The sequence below is a fragment of the Lepidochelys olivacea genome (genome assembly GCF_965140295.1).
Source record: "Lepidochelys olivacea isolate rLepOli2 genome assembly, chromosome: 8".
In the NCBI taxonomy this organism is placed as follows: domain Eukaryota; kingdom Metazoa; phylum Chordata; order Testudines; family Cheloniidae; genus Lepidochelys; species Lepidochelys olivacea.
This window is the reverse complement of record NC_140418.1, coordinates 98,937,911-98,958,333: the sequence shown is the minus strand read 5'-3', so window position 1 is coordinate 98,958,333 and position 20,423 is coordinate 98,937,911. Positions and strand designations below refer to the sequence as shown.

The 20,423-nt window shown below is 38.1% G+C and overlaps 1 protein-coding gene across 1 annotated transcript in view; it reads right to left on the bottom strand.

The window, feature by feature from the left end:
* FAF1 (Fas associated factor 1) overlaps positions 1–20,423 on the bottom strand; it is a 305,800-nt gene that overhangs the window by 41,984 nt on the left and 243,393 nt on the right. The window contains exons 14-15 of the mRNA XM_084638066.1: positions 14,204–14,340; positions 11,006–11,094 (exon numbers count right to left, since the gene is read on the bottom strand). Of these exons, the coding sequence (XP_084494192.1) occupies positions 11,006–11,094; positions 14,204–14,340 (226 nt within the window). The remainder of the gene's footprint in view (positions 1–11,005; positions 11,095–14,203; positions 14,341–20,423) is intronic.

Genomic DNA, 20,423 nt, shown 5'->3' with positions numbered 1-20,423 from the left:
GCCCCAGCTCCCCATGGATGCCTCAAGATCCACCCTTATGGGTACTGGATCATTGACGGGCCCAGAAGGCCATACCTGTTTTTCAATGAACTGCAGCCACTTAGGAAAAAACCTGAGTGCCACTGTGGACAGCTCAGGGAAAACATCTGTTCAGTGAGCCAAGTTGGTCCAAAAGGCAAAACAAGTGTTAATAAGGAATAGGTTAGAAAAAACACTGAAAACAGTGTAATGCCACTATATAAATCCTGGGTAGACTCCCATGTGGAATGGTGCTTTCGGTTCTGGTCACCCTACCTCAAGAAAGGAGTTAACAGAAGTAGAAGCAGTTCAGTCACAGGTGAAAATTAAAAGTCTGGAAAGATTTCTATATGCACAGAGACTGAAAAAAACAGGACTGTTCTTTTTAAAGAGGCAATGAATAAGAGACATAATAGAATTCCACCAAATTAATGAAGACTCTAGAGAAATTACAGTGTGTGATCCTGTTTACTCTTTTTCATAATAGAAGAACATGGGGATATTAACAAAACTGAAAGGCAACAAATTTAAAAGGAAATATTTTTTCACACAATACATAATTAATCTATGGAACTCACTGCTACAAGATTTCAGAGGCAAACCGATCAGCAGGAATCAGAAAAGAATTAGCCATTTATACAGATGAGAACTCCCAAAGTTACACTAGACAGGATAAAAAATAATAAATACTTTTAGAAAAGATGATTGTGGGCATAAGCCAACCACAAAGTGACGGGCAGAGTGAGGAAGAAACTTTCCCTGTGAGCATAATTCTGTAATTGGCCACTGCAGTGTTTCTGGCACCTTCCTCTGAAGCATCTGTTAGCAGCCATTGTCAGAGACAGGTCTAGGTGGATTTCTGGTCTGATCTGGAATAGCAATTCCTATGGTCCTGCCAACTATCCGGGATGGCAAACTCTGCCCCTTTGATGGGATGATTTGGTGGAAAAATCAGCATGCCTTAATGTTGTGGAGTTTTCCATCTAACTTTGGCACTCCTGTGGCCTGTTATGTAGGAGGTCAGGATTTAACTCTGGATCTTGGTTTTGCATGGAGGTTACCTTAGTGAGTTGTGCCAGACCTTACTTCATGGATTGTCCACCAGGGTCAGTTCTATCATAAAGGAAGAAGGAGTAATCACAAACAAACCTTAAGGACAGCAAAACTTGAATATATGACTATGAGTTGGAGATTTGCATGTTTGCACAGGGTAGCAGAATCCGCAGAGCTGCCTCTGGGAATGTAAGCCAGAAAGTGGCATTTACAAATGCTGAACGTTTATTTGAAATAAACTCTTCATTTCACTGAACCACTCCTGAAGTTAAAAACTATAAATGCTTGAGGCTATTCCTGGGAGTATGAAAGAAAAACACCCAGTTTGTCTAAACAAACCAGTGCAATGAAGGTATTAGTTTGATTCACTGAAGATGACAGATTTGTACATTGTATAACTTAGACACATATGGTGTGGAATACCTTTGATATAAAAGTGCATGCAAAATTGCATTTGCATGTGAGAACCACAGAAGCGATGTCAATGGTTATAACGTTCATATGACAAACGAGATGACATACTTACACTATAAACGGTACCTAGGACAAAACAGCCATTTAGCGTTTATCCTTTGTTTTAAATGGACTTTTCAAATATCAGAGCTGCTGTACATTTTTTTTTTTTTTAAAGGAGAGAAATCCTTTAGCAAAACTTACTATGGAGCATTACACTGGGGAGGAAAAAACCCACATATGTCCCAATCAGGTTGTTTTAGAACGCTGAAATTGAAGCCTGCTGTGTACAAAGTGACTGGCGAGATGACAGAAGGCTCCTTTCTTGAGCACTTTGCTGAACAAGGGACAGTTAGTTATGCGAAGGTAGTTACTATACTGGTAGCACCAAAGAAGGGTTTGCTGAAGAAAGAAGTGGACAATTGCATGTTTTAGAGTGGTGAAGGTATCAGAATCAAATAAGTCATTAGCAAGGGCAGTTATGTAGGAAGCAAAGGTAGGGAGACAGGACTACACAATGGAAGAGGGAAGAGATAAAGAGAAGGGAGTATAGTAGAACCTCACTTATTCACACCAGAGACTGCAAGGCTCATTGCAAACAGCAGAATTTTGTGCATTAGTTAGGAAAAACACAATATAAATTAAGGATCTCCAAGAACCACTCCGCCTGGTTAGCTGGCCCCAGATTTTTTAAGTATTTATTTCGGTGTTGGTGCACTCAGCATTGCAACACCGAACTGGTTTAGGAGAGTAAATCTTATTTTCAAAAGGGACTGAGGCATGGGACCCTAAATCCCACTGACTGTCAATGGGATTTTGCTTTCTAAGTGCCTAAATCCCTTTTGAAAATGAGATGTATGCTCCTAAATCAGTTAGGCATTGCACTGCAAAAGGCCACAGCGTCTAAATATCCTAAAAATCTGAGGCTTACAACTTGGTCGGCAGCATGGGAGAGTATCTGCTGACAATTTCAGGTCTTGTAGTTAATGCAGAAAACTGCCATTTACAATTCAGGTGAGTTTTTTTTTCCCTGTGAGAGTAGAAATGTCGAAGGAGGGAGATTAAGTACAGCGTTATGAAAATGGCACATATTATTCTAGGTCAAATGAATCATTGTTTTAAAGACAGAGTTTCTGGATGAACAGAGATACAAACATATTTCTATAACTAGCTTCTGCTGTGAATTTAAGGTGTATTTGTGGCTTCTTTTTTTTTTGTTATTATTCAAACCTCCATCCAGCAATTACATAGAAAACAAACCTGCTATTTCCTCCTCAGACTATAGCAATAACTAGGGAAAACAAGTGTGACCTGTGGTCAAAATGAATGCCTTTGACTTTGCATTTCCACACTTTGGTAAGGCTGAGTGTCAATTGTAACGTCTTTATAACAGTTTTTCCATTTAAAAATTCTTAAATAGATATCCTTTATTTGCAAGTAAAAGTGAAGTGTCAGTTGAGGGCAATTTAGAGTGAATGGAAAGTTTTAATTTGGATTTGTAAAAATAAAGTGCTTTTTCAAGCAATTGTAGGTAAAAATCTATTAAACGTTGAAGTTTAATCTAAAAGCAAGAGCATTAAAGTTGCATAACTAGAAAAATAAACATTGTGTTAGACCTACTGTTACTTAAATAACATGTGAAGAAGTTGGACCAGCTGTATAACAGTCAATGCTTTTACAGTAACACATTTTGACAGCAAAAATAAAAAGAATGCATTACTGAGATATCATCAAATGAGCCATGTCATTACATGGGAACTCCACCCAGTATAAGCTTGTCAAAAAGTGTTACTGTAATCCTTTGAGAAGTCTCCTCCTCAGGGAAGAAACGGAAAATGTTTAGGATAGGCTCAGAACAGGTGTGTTGCATTTTAATGCCAAGTATTTAATCATGGATCTCTTCACATTAGTTTCATATGTGACAAATTCAGACTCTCTTCTTGACATTCATGCAACGCTGAAATGATCAGTCAACAGTCAAACTGAGAGCCAACAAATGTAAACAAAGAAGCTGTGGACACATCTTTTTAGCACTGTACACACCCCAAACACAAAAGACATATTAAATTATTACCATTTTTTTCTTGCTTTTCCAAGATCAGTACTTTGAGGACTGAGGGATGCCATGCAGCCCCATCAGGTTCAGTCTACTGAGGTGGCCTATTCACTTGTTGGCCGACACTGTGCCAGCTTCTGCTAGTTTCTGGTTCAGTGCCCCCCAAGAGCAGAAAACCCTCCATGGAAGGTTGTGGTGGGCCCAAAGGTGACAGTTCAGCTCCAGAAGTGGGTAGTGCTGGCCAGGGGAGGGGGCATAGCTGGGACAGCCAGTGGTATGCACTGGTTCAGGACATCACTAGTGTAGCGTCCATTGGCATAATTCCTACAGATCTTCTGAAAGAACTTAACACTGCTTCTGGTGTAACCACCACCAGACGGTGGTGGTGGGAACAAGCACAGTGAATCTTTCCTTGGGACACAGTGGCTTTCTCTCATGCAGGAAAGTGCCAAATGCAACTCCTTGTTTCAGTAGGGTCATTCTGACCCATCATCCTATCTACCAAATAGGTAAGTACTTCATTTTAGTTTGCCAGGCCCAAAAAGAGAAGAAAAAGGAGAGAAAGAGAGGGAGAGAAAAAGAAATCCCTTCATACTTTGTGTGCCTTGTGACACTACTCCCCATATTCTTCACAGTTATATTATTATGATAGAATTATGGCATAATTATGATGCATTTTGTACAAGATGGGTCATATGAGGTGTCATTGGAAAAGTTATGAATTGCTGAAATAGGATTATCCTATTAGTATTCATGTATCATACTTGTATCTAAAGTTAGGGATATTGACTATATATCTGTATTTCAATCGTGCTTACACCCACAGCTAGCCTTTCTGGTACAACAATGAAGAAGCCAGACAGGGCTGATGGCCCATCAGCAAAGACAATGGACGCTGAAAGAACTTAACCTTCCTGTGAATGTTTTGGCCAGCCTGTAAGCAATGCCTGCTACAACACTGCAAGGGCATGTGAACAGACCACATGTCTCTGGACTCCATCTTGGGATGTCAGTATTTTTCCACAAACTGGTCTGGGAACCAAGTTTTGAAACAAAGGATTCCTGTCATATGCTAAAGCTATATAAGGCAGGGAGTGACATCTGTTGGTCTTCACTCCCCACACAAGAAGACTCCTGGAAACACCTGAGGAAAAAAGACTGAACTGGGGAAAGTGCTGGATCCAGGCTAAAGGGATTTCTAGCCTGTGTATGAAGACCTGAGAAACCCAAGCTATAAAGCTAATGCAGCTTGTGCCTTAAGAATCTGTAAGTCTGCCTGTATCATCAGTTAGAGTGAGAATCTGCTAATTCATATCCAATCAATCTAGTATATTAAGCTTAGTTTTCTTTTTTGTGTATTTGCTAGGGTAATCTGCTTTGATCTGTTTGCTATCCCTTATAGTCTATCTTTTGTCGTTAATAAACTTGTTTTTGCTTTATCTAAACCAGTGAGTTGGAGTGAAGTGCATGGGAAATCATACCTCAAGGGGCAAAGGCTGCTGCATATTCCTCTCCACATTGACGGGGAGCCGAACTGGATAATAAATTTATACTGGTTGGGGTTTGGACCAGGGCAGAACGGTACAGCTCTGGGGTCCTAGACTGGGAAGCTGGTGGTTATTTTGGCTGTAGCCTCTCTATTGTTGGTTCACATGCAGTAGCTGGTCCAAGAGCCTGCATGTAACTGCAGCTGTGTGTGACCCTACCTGTGTGTACGCTGGTGGAAGTGTAAGACCAGGGAGTGTGTCTGCAGCTTGCCAAAGCAGCACAGTGTGAGAGGGAGCTCAGGCTGGTGGGTCAGAGGGCTCAGTGGTAGCCCAGTTCCAGGTGGCACCCTGGGTGAACCTGTCACATGCCTATGTTTATATCCATCCATTGATCTAACCTCACAGATACATACTCCATGGGGTTGGTCCATGGTTCTCTAGAATTGGTTATATTGACGACAGTCTGACCATTCACCTTTTAGTCAAGTCAATCTGCTTCCTTCATCTTGCAGTGGTTGGTTGTGCTGGGCTCGAACCTGCCATCTCCTTCTGCGGGCCTCTTTACTGAATCCGCCATGCTCACATGAACTCAATAATGGCATACTGCTGATTATGCCTTATAAACCCATTGCACTGTAGCATGGCCAATTCAGTATCAGAAGGGAGATGGAGGTGGTATATTCATGCTGTGCTAGAGAGGAGAGTATGACAGATGGTCCACATGGTGACATGGCACAGATGCATTTGGGTCCCCAAAATCTTTGCAAGCCAAGTATGGGTAGTGCGTTGGGGCTAGCTGGGGAGGGAGAGAAGGGATGGTATTTGATTGACTGCCTGGGAGCAATGGGGAAGAGAGAAGCCAGGGAAGGCGGAGTTGGCTGCCTGTAGAGGGAGTAAACGAGGAAGAGAGGGTGGGTGAAAAGAACCAGCTTCTTTCCTCACTGAAGTCCAACCCAGCTACAACTATCAAAATACACAGTGTGCGCCCCTCTGTCCTGTGACAAGGAAAGCCGATCACCATGACTATCGATACAAATAAACGAAATACATTTTAATTTTCTGTAAGGCAATTCTTTTGGGACTTTTGGGAAGAAAAAAGTTTAATCAAAAGCAAATAAATAAACCAAGAAGTGAAATCCGCTTAGCTATTTAAATGGTGAGATTTTTGCACTTCACATTAAAAGTATGCTTCCAAATCACTCTCATAAAAATCCAATGAAGCAAAACCAGTAAATTATCCTAAAACATTGATACTAAAGCACAACATTTTAATGACTACATTACTGTTACCGACTAAAGGAGTTACTCCTTTTATTCAGCTAGCAGAGGTCTGTGCTGTGGTACTGAGCATCCCACCTGCAATACCAACCAATGACATGTGAGTGGGAGGTGGTTATAAATTGGTGCTTGAACAGACACCTTCAGCACCACAGCATGCACCTCTGCCATTTGAGCTAAAGAAGGGACTTCATTAGCTGCCAGTAGTACCAGGCAGTTATCCTGTATTGGAACAACCACTAGAGGGGGATGCAACATGTGCTATGCTATCATGAATTATGAAGTGTCTGTGTTCTGAAGCTTTTCTATGCATGCAAGTTATAAATCCATCACAAAAGGAAAGTTCAACTATCTAGGCTGCTCATTAGTGAATTTTTGTTAATTACAGGAAGTGTATCCAGTTCTCACACACAGTAAAAAGTTCTTTTATGTCTTTATTTACAATTAAGATATACTGCTGGCTTTTCAAACACAAAAGAATGTTCTGTTTATCCCCTTGTGGTTTTACGATGACTTACTGTTGCTATTAAGAAAACAGCAACAGAAACCGGAATCTATATCCTGTTTGCTATTGTCATATTTGTAAAGGAATTGCATGTAACTAAATTAAGTTCTTCAACACAAAAGAAAAAAAGCACTGATGTTTGAACATAAGTTGTCAAGGACAAGATTTATAAGAAAGTTACACATGTTGTGTATCAAACCACAAAAAAGTCAATATTTTTTTCTCATGCCAACACCTTTTGTTAAGCACAAAATGTACATACTACTTATTAAATACTCCCTTTTTGAAATAATACATTACATAATACTGTTTTAATTTTACTTTCTACTTCAAAGGCCATTGGAGATTACCCTTTTTATGTTTATTTTATAATAAATACATCTAAGTTATATTCAAATATCTCTGTGTACATAGAATTTATAACATTTGTAAATTTACCTCCAAAGTTTTTCAAATATTTTCACTAATTAACCATCTACCACCTCCAAGGCAGACTATGCCACATTCCCTCTGGTGCAGATATGTCAGTGTGCTAACAGTGCTGAGGAAACGGGGAAATGGGAGAAAAAACACTGCCCAGTGTAGACATGGGCAAAATTCTGCTCTTAGAGCAATATATTGTAGCAGATCTTACACAGGGAGAATTCCGAGTGATGAAACTGGAGTTCTATGCACTTAGGGAGAAGCAAATATCTAAGTTCAAATCCCCAAGATGAAGACACATAGTTTGTTAGTGGGTTCCACAACTATTTGCTCGACAGCAAAGGAATGTAAGACTCGGGATTCGAGGTTGAAGTTTCTGCCCCTGTCCATCTTCCTCACTCCATCCTAGCTGCTGCTATCCCCCTGGATCCTGCCAATCCCCACTCCATCCTATCCATCTCCCCTGCACTCCTATCCTCTAACACCGACTCCTGCCCATCCTTGGCTTTTGCCCATTTCCCCTGTTCCCTGCCCCACTCTGCTGCTATCCCTCCCACTCCTCCAGGACTCTTGCTCTTTCTCCCCTACTTATTCTTATTTCTCCCCCTTCTTCTGTCCATCCCTTCTCCTGTCCCTTTCCCTCCCTCTCTTCCAGCTCCTGCTTCTAACCCTCCAAGCTCCTACTGTTATCCACTCACTCCGTCTCTCTTCACCCCCCCCCCCCCCGTTCCTCACCCCTCTGTAGTTGAGCCACGCTTCCTCCTCACTGCCTGGCATCAGCAGGATGAGCATTGAGAGCACAAGGCAATCAGTCCTTCAGTGCACAGTTCCTGTGCCAGTGATCACTGGCAGCCAGGATGAGCAATTGCTGAGAAAGTCCTGCTCAGCCCCTAAGCCCTCGGATGGAACATGCTCAGTTGCTCTGTGTAGATGGTGCATTTGCAATCAAGCCACCACACAGTAACTGTGAGAGGATGGGACAAGCTCAGTGCAGATGGAACCTCTAGAGAATTTAGCTAACAACTTCAACTGAGTATGTGTGAACAGAGATTCTTCAGAGGCTTATAACGTGGGCAAATGTTCACAGGAGCATCAAAAGGCACATCCCTGACACCAGGGTGACCCCTCCCTCCCGCCCCCCACCACCACATTTCAGGTCTCTGCACCAAAGCATGGAGATACTAGAGCTTCTAAAAAAACTATTGTAAGAATTCTTTTAACATGGAGAAAATACACGTATTTTACCCAAACCTCATTCTTGGAAGCAACGATCATTTTAGCTGAAATATTCCAAAAAAGTTCAGCCTGGTTAAATATCACCAGTGAAAATTTCAGCCTCAATTATGTAATTTTGGTAAAGTTATAAGCAAGTGAAAGTAGGATCTTATAACGGACAGGTGTTTTGCAACTTCAACTATAGGCATTGCTACCTGAGACTCCTATAAAAAAAATAGCTTAAATACGTAGCTCCAGAAAATTAGTCCCAACAGAGATCTAGCTGCTGTTAGCTATGAGAGAAAAAGAAAATAAATTTTGAAACTACTTAGAAATTTCAATTAGCAATGGGCATGTACAGTAGGTAATTTTTATAGATGTTGATATCTAGTAGCAGCAACGGAACAAACAGTATTTACAAATCTAGAAGCAAACCCTGCTCACCTTAGTCATGTGACTAGTCATGAGTAAGGGGAGTTGGATTTGGCGCATGGATTCCCACTTAAATAAATGAAAAAGTATAATCATGCAACTGAGTTGGAGTTAGTATGAGCACTACACTTTGTCATAATGCTCATTTTCAGTCAGGTTAATGGAAAGGTTCCACATTAATGGGAGTCAGAGTTTTAGAAAACCTGGGAGATGAAATACATGGACCAATAAAGATTCAAGAAATTCCATGCTAAAATCTGCCATAATAATAATTACATTTTCATACTTAGATGGCACCTTTCATCTGATGCTCTCAAAGCACAATAGCCATCATGTCATGAGCTCACTTGATTGTGCCTTGGTACTGTGGTATATAAACATCATCTGTAAATGGTTCCCAGTCCAGAGAGAGCTCTTACACATCTTATATGGAGTAATACAAGGACATACTGAGGTATGTTAAGGATCCTGTTACAATTTGAAATAAACGTTGTTTGTTTTATTGCTCTCTCAACCTTAATGTTACTCCCCAAAGAGCATTAGTGAATTTGCAATTAGTAGGTAGACTGTTCTTGTTCTAAATATAACAGTATTATGGTGTATGGTTATTCTTACCAGTAAACATAAAAATGAGTGACATTAATCCCACCTTCTTACAGCAGCAGAAATCTATACTTTTTAGGATACTACTAATTAGAGTTAAGCAACAGGAGGATTTCCCGGCATCCAACAGTGTAGTGATGACTTCCCATCACTCAGTTAACAAGATAGTACAGAATCTTTGTTAGTTAAATTAAAAAAACAACAACAATGAAGTAAGCTTCTAGAATGACCCATCAAAATAAATCACTGATCTGATTTTAATTAGAAGCATAAGACACCGTTCTAATTTTAATTTTGAAATTTGTTGTACACCTTTACAATAACAATAGCACCATACTCTGCACTCCCATGCTTTGCCAAGACAAAATCTATATTGTTACGTACTGAACAGTTCAATACAGATTTCAGACCTCAGAATCTTCCTCAGTACTCTCACTTGTAACCTGAATTTTATCTTCCGATGAAGGCACTTAAAATAAATAAATAAAAAAACCAGACTACTTGCAGTTAAAACGCAATCAAAAATTCAATTATCCTATGCCTTGGATTTGTCTTGTAACCCTCATATTAAAATTTGTGTTTAGTATTAAAGGAATTAAAGTTAATTTCTTTACCAATGAGTTATGGGGAACACAAATTAAGATGAAAAAATTAACTGGGAAATATACATGCAGATAGTGTGCACTCACATTATTATACAACATAATCAGTAAATCTGGTACTAATGAGTCACAAGACTTAAATGTGAAGAATGTGTTTAGTGAATTATTGTCAATCAATGTCTACACACAAGGATAACAATAATCTTGAATGGCAACACACCTATTATTACAAATTCCTTACTAAGTACTTCATTACTTCAAAATGTCACTCTCAATTTATAGAGTAACAGATAAACATCTCTCTACTGTATACCTGGCTTGTGTCTACTTCTATGTAATTGAAACACTGACTGTTTCTGAAAACTTCATATTATCACTTACACATCATTTCGTTTCAAATGGTGATTCAATGGCACTTTACAAGTCTGTTTGTTCTAAGGCTTCCTTTTAAACCGAGTATTTTATTCTCTCTACATATAAGCATTTAAAAAACATCAAACTACTTTTGTTTTCCATCTGTGACTTTAAAGGTAGACATGAGGAGTGTTTGTAGTTGTCATTTCCTGGTATGATCGTATTAACCTAGTATAATACTATTGGAAATGTAAACTATTACTCATAACCAATATTCTGAAAAAGAAAACAAAGACCCTGAAAGTGACTAATAAAGCCAATATGTAACAAATTGCACTGATCTTTTGAAGAAACCAACTAAATAAATAAAGGAGATTTACTATTTTCCCCCTCCCTAATGGAAGATGTGGATTGAAACACAAAGTAACAAACTTTACCGGCACAAAAAGTCTTTTCTTTGTTTATCTTTATATTCCCCATCATCCTCGAAATCCATTAGGAGTCTGCAGTAACTGTCAACTCTCACCTCATCCTTTATGTCTTCTTGCTGCTGAGCACTGAAGATCTCCATTGCAGCCATCAGTCTCATCATTAACTCATCCACTGTTGTGTTACCTAGCAACAAAGGAAGATAGCTGAACTTCATATTATAAAAGTTATTAAAAATGGAAAGTCATTCGAGAATTAATCCATAAGGAATAACTAGTGTTTGAAAAATGGCCGATTAGAAAATACTAATATCTCATTAGAATATTTTTAATTTGCCTTTTTGTTTAAAATTTTTAAAATGTTTCACCAGCAAATCCTAACATGTGCAAATGTAGTCTGAATTTTTCAGTGGTACAAATTAGAATATTTGTTTTTGTACCAATTGGTAGCATCTCTAATTTATGTTAGAGAAAAGAATGATGTGTGAGAATCAATGACTTTTTTTTAGCTTTTTGCAACTACTATATATCATTATCTATCTAGGTAGAGCTAATCTTAGGTCACATGGGATAGGACATTACTATTAAGACTCTGTTGGTGGCTAGGTTAAAAATAAAGAAGTTAAATCTGGAAGAAGAGCATTCTGAACCCACACGAATGATTCACCTCAACATTAAACTCAAAATCAGTTTTGTTTTCAGTTGTAACAAGTTTTATTTTTCCGACAGCATATCTATTCCAGACTGACTAGCCCTGGACATGGAAGTCCTACATCTATACATAAAACAAATCCAGCATAGGCCCCGGAAGTGGATGCTTCCCCATGCTGTCCTAGCAATGTGTGTCAACATTCTTCAATAGGGTTAAAAGGTCAGTTCAGTCTCCTACCATGATCCACTTAGTCTTTGGTTTCTCTCCTGTGACTGCTAACCAGAGTGCCAACTAGTGCCACCTGTGAGGGTGACTTTGGTATGAGGCCACTTGTCCATTAGGATTAGCAAAGACTGTAACGTCATCTAACATGAGCAACTACACAGCCTTCTGATGAGAATACATTTTAGTTACTGTCAACATGAGCTAGATTTGAATTGGTAACTGGAGGTAAAATTTTCAAGAATGCCTAAGGCACTCAGGAGCTGAATTCCCATTTTCCAAAAATTGACTTAGGCCTTTAGGAGCATAAGGCTTACTAAAAGTCATTAAAACTTAGGCTCCCATGTGCCTTTATCATTTCTGAAAAGGTGCTTTTGAAAATTTACTCCTACTCTAGTTTTGAAAGGTTTTCTATATTTCATTAGTAGAATCATCTACTCTGCAAACAGCAACAATTGTATTTGTCCTGCTACACATGCATATAATTTCATAGGGCACTATGCATTTGATGATACAATCCTAAAAGGCATTCATGTTGCATTTCTCTAGGAAACATAAAACACAGCAAAATTTAATGTGTGTGTCAATTTTTTTCTATAGGTTCAGTCCCAAAATAAAAGGATGCATTTACTGGGGTAGATCACCATCTTAAAATTTAAGGAGCTAGTACCAGAAATCCCCACACATAATGAAATATACACCCCAGAGACTGAAGTGAAGTAATCTGGAATATTTTATAACAATTCTTAGACTCTGATTCAGCAAGATACTCACGCACATGACTAACTTTAAGCAAACAAGCACCATTGACTTCAATGGGATAACTCACATGCTTAAAGCCACACACATGTTTAAGTACCTGGCTGAAGTGGAGCCTATAAACCAGAGTAAATAATATAGTTATTTAATTATTTGTACGGAATAAGCAGATTTAGTAGAGCACAGAACTATTTAACCATGCATTGTCCTTAGGGGAGACAAACTCTGTGGTAGTTGGTAGAAAACGTAGATTTGGAAGTATCCTGTTTAGATTTATTAAAAGGGAAAGTACATGCATAAATAAAAAGGTTTTAGAGTAACAGCCGTGTTAGTCTGTATTCGCAAAAAGAAAAGGAGTACTTGTGGCACCTTAGAGACTAACCAATTTATTTGAGCATGAGCTTTCGTGAGCTACAGCTCACTTCATCGGATGCATACCGTGGAAACTGCAGAAGACATTATATACACACAGAGACATGCAGAAGACATTATATACACACAGAGACATGGTCTCTGTGTGTATATAATGTCTTCTGCAGTTTCCACGGTATGCATCCGATGAAGTGAGCTGTAGCTCACGAAAGCTCATGATCAAATAAATTGGTTAGTCTCTAAGGTGTCACAAGTACTCCTTTTCTTTTTTCATAAATAAAAAGTAACTCTTCTGGCCAACTGATGGAAGGAGCACTGGTGATTCCTCCAGAGGAATTATCCATTTGTCCACTCTACAGAAGGAATCATTGGCAATGAGAGAAGCCAATGATTGCAACAGCAAACAGCTTTTCCTTCTCTCAGGAGGGGACCTGAGGCTGAGACTCTCCCAAGAAAATGCAAGGGGACTAGAATGAATGAGCTAGGTATAAGAAACAAAGCAAATGAGACAGAACTTCATAAAGGAAACTTAAGGGTAAAGCAAAACAACAGGATGGAAGGAATTCTGCCTCTTCGATGCATTTTAATTTGCAGAGTTATTGAAGAATTGCAATCTAAGGGACCATCCAAACAACCCTTTCTCACCTGAACAATCTCAATGAAGTCACTGGGACTACTTAAATAAGAACGAATTACTCAGGTAAGTAGCAGAATCTCTCATTATTTGGACATTATATTAGCAACTTTGAGTCTGTTGAGGCCCCCCATTCTACAGTCAGATCTACGCAGGCGGGCTCATGCCCAAATGGAATCCACTAAAGTCAACAGGGATCCATGTGATCGCAAGGTACCATTCACACAGATCTGATTGCAGGATCGGGGCCAAAACTAGCTCACACTAAATAATGGGGTTAATCGCAGCTTGGTGCTCAGCATTTACAAAAATCAATGCAGCTTCCTACATATGGATTTAGAAAACTATATTTAGCTCCTATTTTAGAAATGTTGGCCCAGACAGTTTAATATTAATGCAGTTCTCTATCTGAAAAAATATTAAACCATGATTTTATTATGATTATGTCAATTAAATCCTTTAGTGTTACATAACATAGCATATTTATGTACAATGGCTATTTATCTTTCTGTAATGCAGTTTTTGTTCTGTAACAAGTTAATAATAAACATCTTAAAAATCTCATGACGAACACTAAGAATTAATAACAAAGAGGTCATCTGACAGTCTCAGTACCCATATAAGAAATAGGTTCCCACCGTAAAGGAACAATTATACCTTGTATTACATTCAACACCTCATTAGATGATCGTTTTCCCATAATAATAAGGAAAAGTGGAAACTGATCCGTCTTCTGAGTTCGAATAGTTTGGGCTACAACACTCCCAAAGTGTCTAGTGCACATTGTCAGAAACCTAAAAAGTATAGAAAAACAATGTAAGTTTACATTATAGAGTTTCTTTAAGTTACAGTGGGTTTTTTAGAAAAGAATTCAGCCAATACAAATCTCTTCCTTAAAGAAATATTAAAATTCGACAGTTTACTTCAGAGCTATATATAGCTTAAAACCTGGACTGCTGTGTTCAGTTGTGGAGTTCCTTATCCCTCAAAATTTATCACAAAAAGCCCATTTTCAAAGATGATAGATTCCAGATGGGAGGCATAATAATAAACTTTAACTGACAATGACAGTGACTTATTTGATGGAGAATTCCATTTTTCTGTTCAGTATCTAGCAAACTGTGCTCTGAACAATACAAAACTAGAAAAAATAAACAATAAACCAATTTTCAAAGATGACAGATTTTTTTTTAAATAAGTGAATAAAGAACATTACTTAAACTATGAAAAAAGTATAAAATTACTATTACTCATTCAAGAATCATAATTTAACAATAAAAACATTAAAATGTTTTAATAGGTTATAAAACTAAAAACCTGTACTTTAGAATTGTATTTTCTTTCAGAGTAGTAGCCCCTTCAGTTTCATACTTAGTGTGGTCTAAAAACAATAATTCTATGCTTTTGACTAAAAAAGTCGCTTAGATATTAGCATACAGAAGTCTAGCATTAGTATTCTTAACACGATCTTGAATAAATGAAAAAACTGATAAAGCTTTTCTCTTCCATTAGAGGACTGTTTGAAATTAGCATTTCTTTCAAGAGAAAAGGGTAGCTTATGATATGTTTTCAGATCTGATGGTAAAAAGTAAATGTCATAATAATAATGAATTATGAAAGACCAAATGCAAATATAGAATGCTTTAATAAGATCCAATTTAATAAAGTCTGTAAAAATAATGGACTTTTAATAACACAGGTCACAAAAGGCAAAACAGTGGAAAATCTGAGGACTAGCCACTGGTACAGGCTTATTAATTCTTAATTATGTTCATGAAAGGCAACTTAAATCGTGTGTTTTCTTATGCCTTATGATAATATTTTAGGTAACAACTGCTCTGAAATGTGTGCTCTAACTGATGAGCAAAGTCCTGTTGTCACATGCACTAGAAGGCAAATCTATTTGAAAAGACAAACTGCATTAAAATGTCATGTGCTCAGAATCATTTGATATCAAAATCCAAAACAGAATCAAAACACAAGTTTTGAATCAGTGTACTTCTGGTTAATAAAATGGCTCAGAAATTGGGCTGAAAATTGAAAAAGTCCATTATTGCAAAAGTGGATTTGGAGTTGAAAGTGCCCAAAGTGTGGGGGGAAAAAAATTGAGCCAACTTCTGCTACAACAGAATCTTAACATGGAGAAAGGACATCCTTTAGTTTGGCAACAATAAGCAGGGCGTGGCTATTAAAAACCTTTCAAAGACATAAAATGCATTTCTGGAATTTTTCAATTGCCTCCTTTGTTATCCAGGTTTACTAGATTTTTGCAGTCCAGAACTATTATGGGTGATAGAAAACCTGCTCATTTAAAAACCTGTTAAAGTTATGAGACTATACCATGACAAGCATATGCCCAGACATGAGAAGTGCTCTTATTCTTTTCATGCTACTAGACTGCATAGGTGTCACAGAGTAGCTTCCCTTTACATTACGAGCCAAGTGAAGTCCCCTGAACAGTACCATTTCAGAATGCTGACGTACTCTGGAAATCTGGAATATTGCACTGAATTTCGAGTACCATGTTACCAAAATGATATTCACTAATTGAAAGAAGCTTGGTTAAGAGCAATACAAATGATCAAAGGACTAATTTATTAGAAATAACTAACAAGCTAAAGACACCTCGTTTAGCTAAGCTACAATAAAAGGGGACCTTGTAACAGCCTACACATACACACACTTCAAGTAAGGAGAGGAGTTTTAAGTGTGGGATGAAATCCTGGATCCATTGAAGTCAATGGCAATACTCCGTGGCAAACTGACTTCAGCGAGGCCAGGATTTCAGCCCCAGGGTATAGCTAGAAGTAATGAAAATAAACTAAGAAAATGAAAAGTTGAGGATGTATAGCAAGGAAAACTCCCAGTCAGTGACATGTATTAAGACTGTTGAACAGTCTCCCAAGAAGTGGTAGAAGTCTCGTTGCAGAGGACTTACAATTTTACTGGACAAAACCATAGAAAGACATAAGATAAACAAAACTAGGAGGGAGTTAGACTGCATGACTTAATAGGTCTTTTACACTCTTAAACCAACAGGCACACAAAACACACACAAAATGTAAAACTCTGGTCATTTTCTCATTCAATTCTGCAATGCAATGATTATAAAGTGGATTGTGCGTACACAGGCTGTATTCTTTCACCAAAATATCACACAACAAACTCATTAAGCATACCATGCTACCAAGCAGTTATCAGTACTACTTTCATACTTCTGAGAGAATTAATAGTGGCATGGAGAAAAACAAGTGTTTTATTCTCTCTCTCTCCCTCACAAGGGGATTTTCTCATTCTCATCTAGATAAAAGTGTGCCAGTTCTTCCAGTGGATCGCCAAAGCTGCCAACAGAACTCACATTACAAATACCTGTGGAGCTCATCAAAGAACCAGATGTCACTACTGGAAGACTTGTTTTCCACAACAAGCTGGATTACTGTGATCTCCAACCAAAAGTGGAAATGGAGGAGTACTGGCAGAAAGGGAAGGTAAATGGCACCCTACTAGTTCCTTTGTTTTTTAATTAAAAAAATATTTAGTGTGTACGTGGGGGACATGATTTAGGGTGGGGTGGAGAAGGATGAGAAAGGCGAAGATTCTTTGGGGGGAAAATTCTATAGGAAAAAAAAACACTCCTGCAAGAAAGTTACAAAAATAAACTGCATAAAAATAATTAAGTGTTAAAGCAGTAGCACATTCTCCACTTCTCCTGGGAACTTTGAGTAACTAAATCAGAACTTATTAAAGCTTGGAAATAAACACATAGGCACTGACCACAGTTTCAAAAAAACAAATGCAAAACCAAAAACTGAAACAGGTTCTGACGATTTCTTTTCTCAATTCTTCTAAGTGAAATTGTCTGGAAAGGGAATAGGATTATTAGACATATCAGATCCATCAGTTAAAATCAATCAGCAGTGAAATATCGTTATCTAGGAGAAATAAAGGCATAGCTTTTGAAGGCCTGCTGATGGTGCAGAACATACACACAGACACACACACACCCCAATTCCAAATAATACTAACAAGGTGTTCCAGTTCCCTCAAATATTCTACGTGTATGGGTCTCAGAGTAAATCAGAATTATATTTCCTCATACAAGAGGATAAAAGGCCACAGGAAATAGTTGACTACTTGAATAAAATCTCTGCAAGAACAGCTGATGTCACATGACAAATCACAAAAAACTCTAATTTTCAGTAATCTCTTGCAATTTTATCACAAATTAGGCAATATTTGATGTTTCTTTTAAATCTTCAGCTTCTAAATCCTGTGATTGAGAAAATCTCAATTTTAATTTAAATTTTTTTTCTGGCCTTTGAGGTTGCTGAGACAAGCACGAAAACATGAATTGTAATGGCTCAGAAGCAAATAAAAAGAATCCAAAGTTTATTGTTTTTAATAGCTCGTGATTTTTAAGCCAAGTTCCTGATTTTTGGTGGCCCAGTGCATGATTTTTGACTGCTTAAGGATAGCAATACTCTATTTTTTGACACTGTACCTGGTTTTATAATCCTAATTTTCCCTAATTCCTTATTCTGCTTTATATTTGAAAAGATTCTATAGGTCACAGTTTTGGGGCCAAAAAAAATCTAACATATCTTAATATTAGGATAATGCATTCAGAAGAGTCGTTTCCAAAGCTAAACATCTAGGTCATTTTCATATTTGCCTCACCCCACCCCATAACAGACACAAAAACAACACTTCAGAAGCAGCATTACTGGGAAAACTCATGAAAGGAGCTTGAGTAATCCCAAAGAAGAAGCAGTGTATGAGGTCATGAGCGTAAGCACAGACACGTATTTCACGCTATCTGACTCCTAACCCAAGTCTCAGAGCAGCAGAGGACCTGCGATGAGTGAACGCTTACTTGAGATCTGCAAAACAGTGTCAGAATAGACTTTGTGCAAACTGTATGTACAAAGGTAAGTGAGAGCTAGGGCCTGGCTCCTTACATAAAACAAGTCAAAAAGGAAAGCATCTCCAGGAAAATGAAAAAACGAAGACTCATCATTAGTTTTAGTCACTCAGAAAAGTTCTTTTGATCTTCCAGCTAATTTTGGGACCACCTTTAAAAACAATCACCAGTCCCAGAGCTGGATTCTTATCAGTGGTGCAGGACATGAATATTTTTGTTTAACAGAACAGATTTCCAAGTTTTAATGCCATTCGAAAACACAGAGGAGGAGACAAATGCAGGATTTACAAAATAGAAAAAAAACCCACCCAAATAAAATGCCTACAATGTATCTTTTTTGTACTAAAAAAGGACTGGTATGTTGTGATCACCATTTATCATGCTGACCAGTATTGTCTCATTACTTCCTTAGGCTTCCCCATATGTTGCTGTATTCACCCGTTTTTGTCTTATACTTAGCTTGCAAGCACTTGAGGGCAAGAAGTGTCTTTTTGTTCTCTATGTATGTACAGTGCCTAGCACAACGGGGCCCTGATCCACAGCGGGGGCCCCTAGGTGTACCACAATAGAAATAATAACTAACAATGGTGTGTAAAATCGAAAACCACAATGTCAAATACTATAAATGTTTGACAGTGTTCCTTTAATACTTCAATTTAAACAACACGGTAACAACAGAGGGACATCTAGACTCTTTCTTATAAAGAGGTTTTGTGGATTAGGGATTCAAACTGCAAATCACACCTTTTGCTCTGTAATTTGAGAAGGGCTTCAGCATTCATGGCCATGGATAGCCTGGTCACAACAATCAACCACCATTCTTTTTCTGCTGGATCATTTTGGCATTTAACACTGGATCATGAAGTACGATTCACCTGCTTATGGGACCTGGCTCAGTTACGTGGAATTGCTTTAAAATTGGCTCTGGTTGTTCTTTTTGGGGTGATTTAGCACAGGACTGACCGTTCTAGAGAACTGAGCTCTCTATTTGCCCAAAGAGGTATAACACAGGCAGCAGCACGGCCTACCTCTGTTAATCCTGATCCAGTCAAACCACTTCTAGGAGAGAGAGCAGTTGAGCGCCCATGCCCATTCTGCCAAGAGAGATGATAACCATGACACTGTTTTTAAGAGATGTGGCCACCTGAGTGATTAATAACTGGATTGAAACCACCAATTTATTTCACAGAGGGAACAGAATAGCCATTATATGGTAACAACTTTTAAACTGATGGTATTGAGGTGAACAGCAACACATATATCCCATTACCCATCTCAGGACTCATCCAGTTCTCCAAGACATTAGGATTTTAAAAAACATGACTGGCTATTAGTGCATAACCTGGTTTAAGCGAAAATATTTCAAATAGTTAATTCTGTTTTATCTTTAGATTAAATCAATAAACTCATTCAATTAAAGGTAGTGTAGAGTAAGTGGTGCTTTACCACTGAACAGCATACTCTGAATGCACTGAATGGGATCCTGATTTTCCTATTATGGACCCTGGTGCCACTGTCTTGCAAGTTCTTCATGGGTTCAGAGAAAAATTTAGTTTTTCCCTTTCCTTTCTCTTTCTGTAAATAAGGCCTAGTGTGCATATTTAATAAAAACAATTTCTCCAGCTACATCTCCAGATTTCTGCTTCTATTCCTTCAAAGTCTAAGTATTTTATTACATAAAACTTGCCTTATACTAACAGAAGAAATTTTATAGAATTCCAGAATTTTCAGTCAAATTATTTAAAACTGTTACCAAGCTTTAAAAGAACAGAGAGAATTTTCTGAACACAAATGTTTCCAATAAGATATTGAGTACCAATGCTCAAAACACCTATAGGACTATTCAGCATCACTTAATATCTGTGTTTTTCAGAGGCCCTATTGTACTTTTGCATATGTTTTTCTAACATATCCCTTATGTCTGAAAGGTGACGTTATTGATCTCTCTCATTTTTT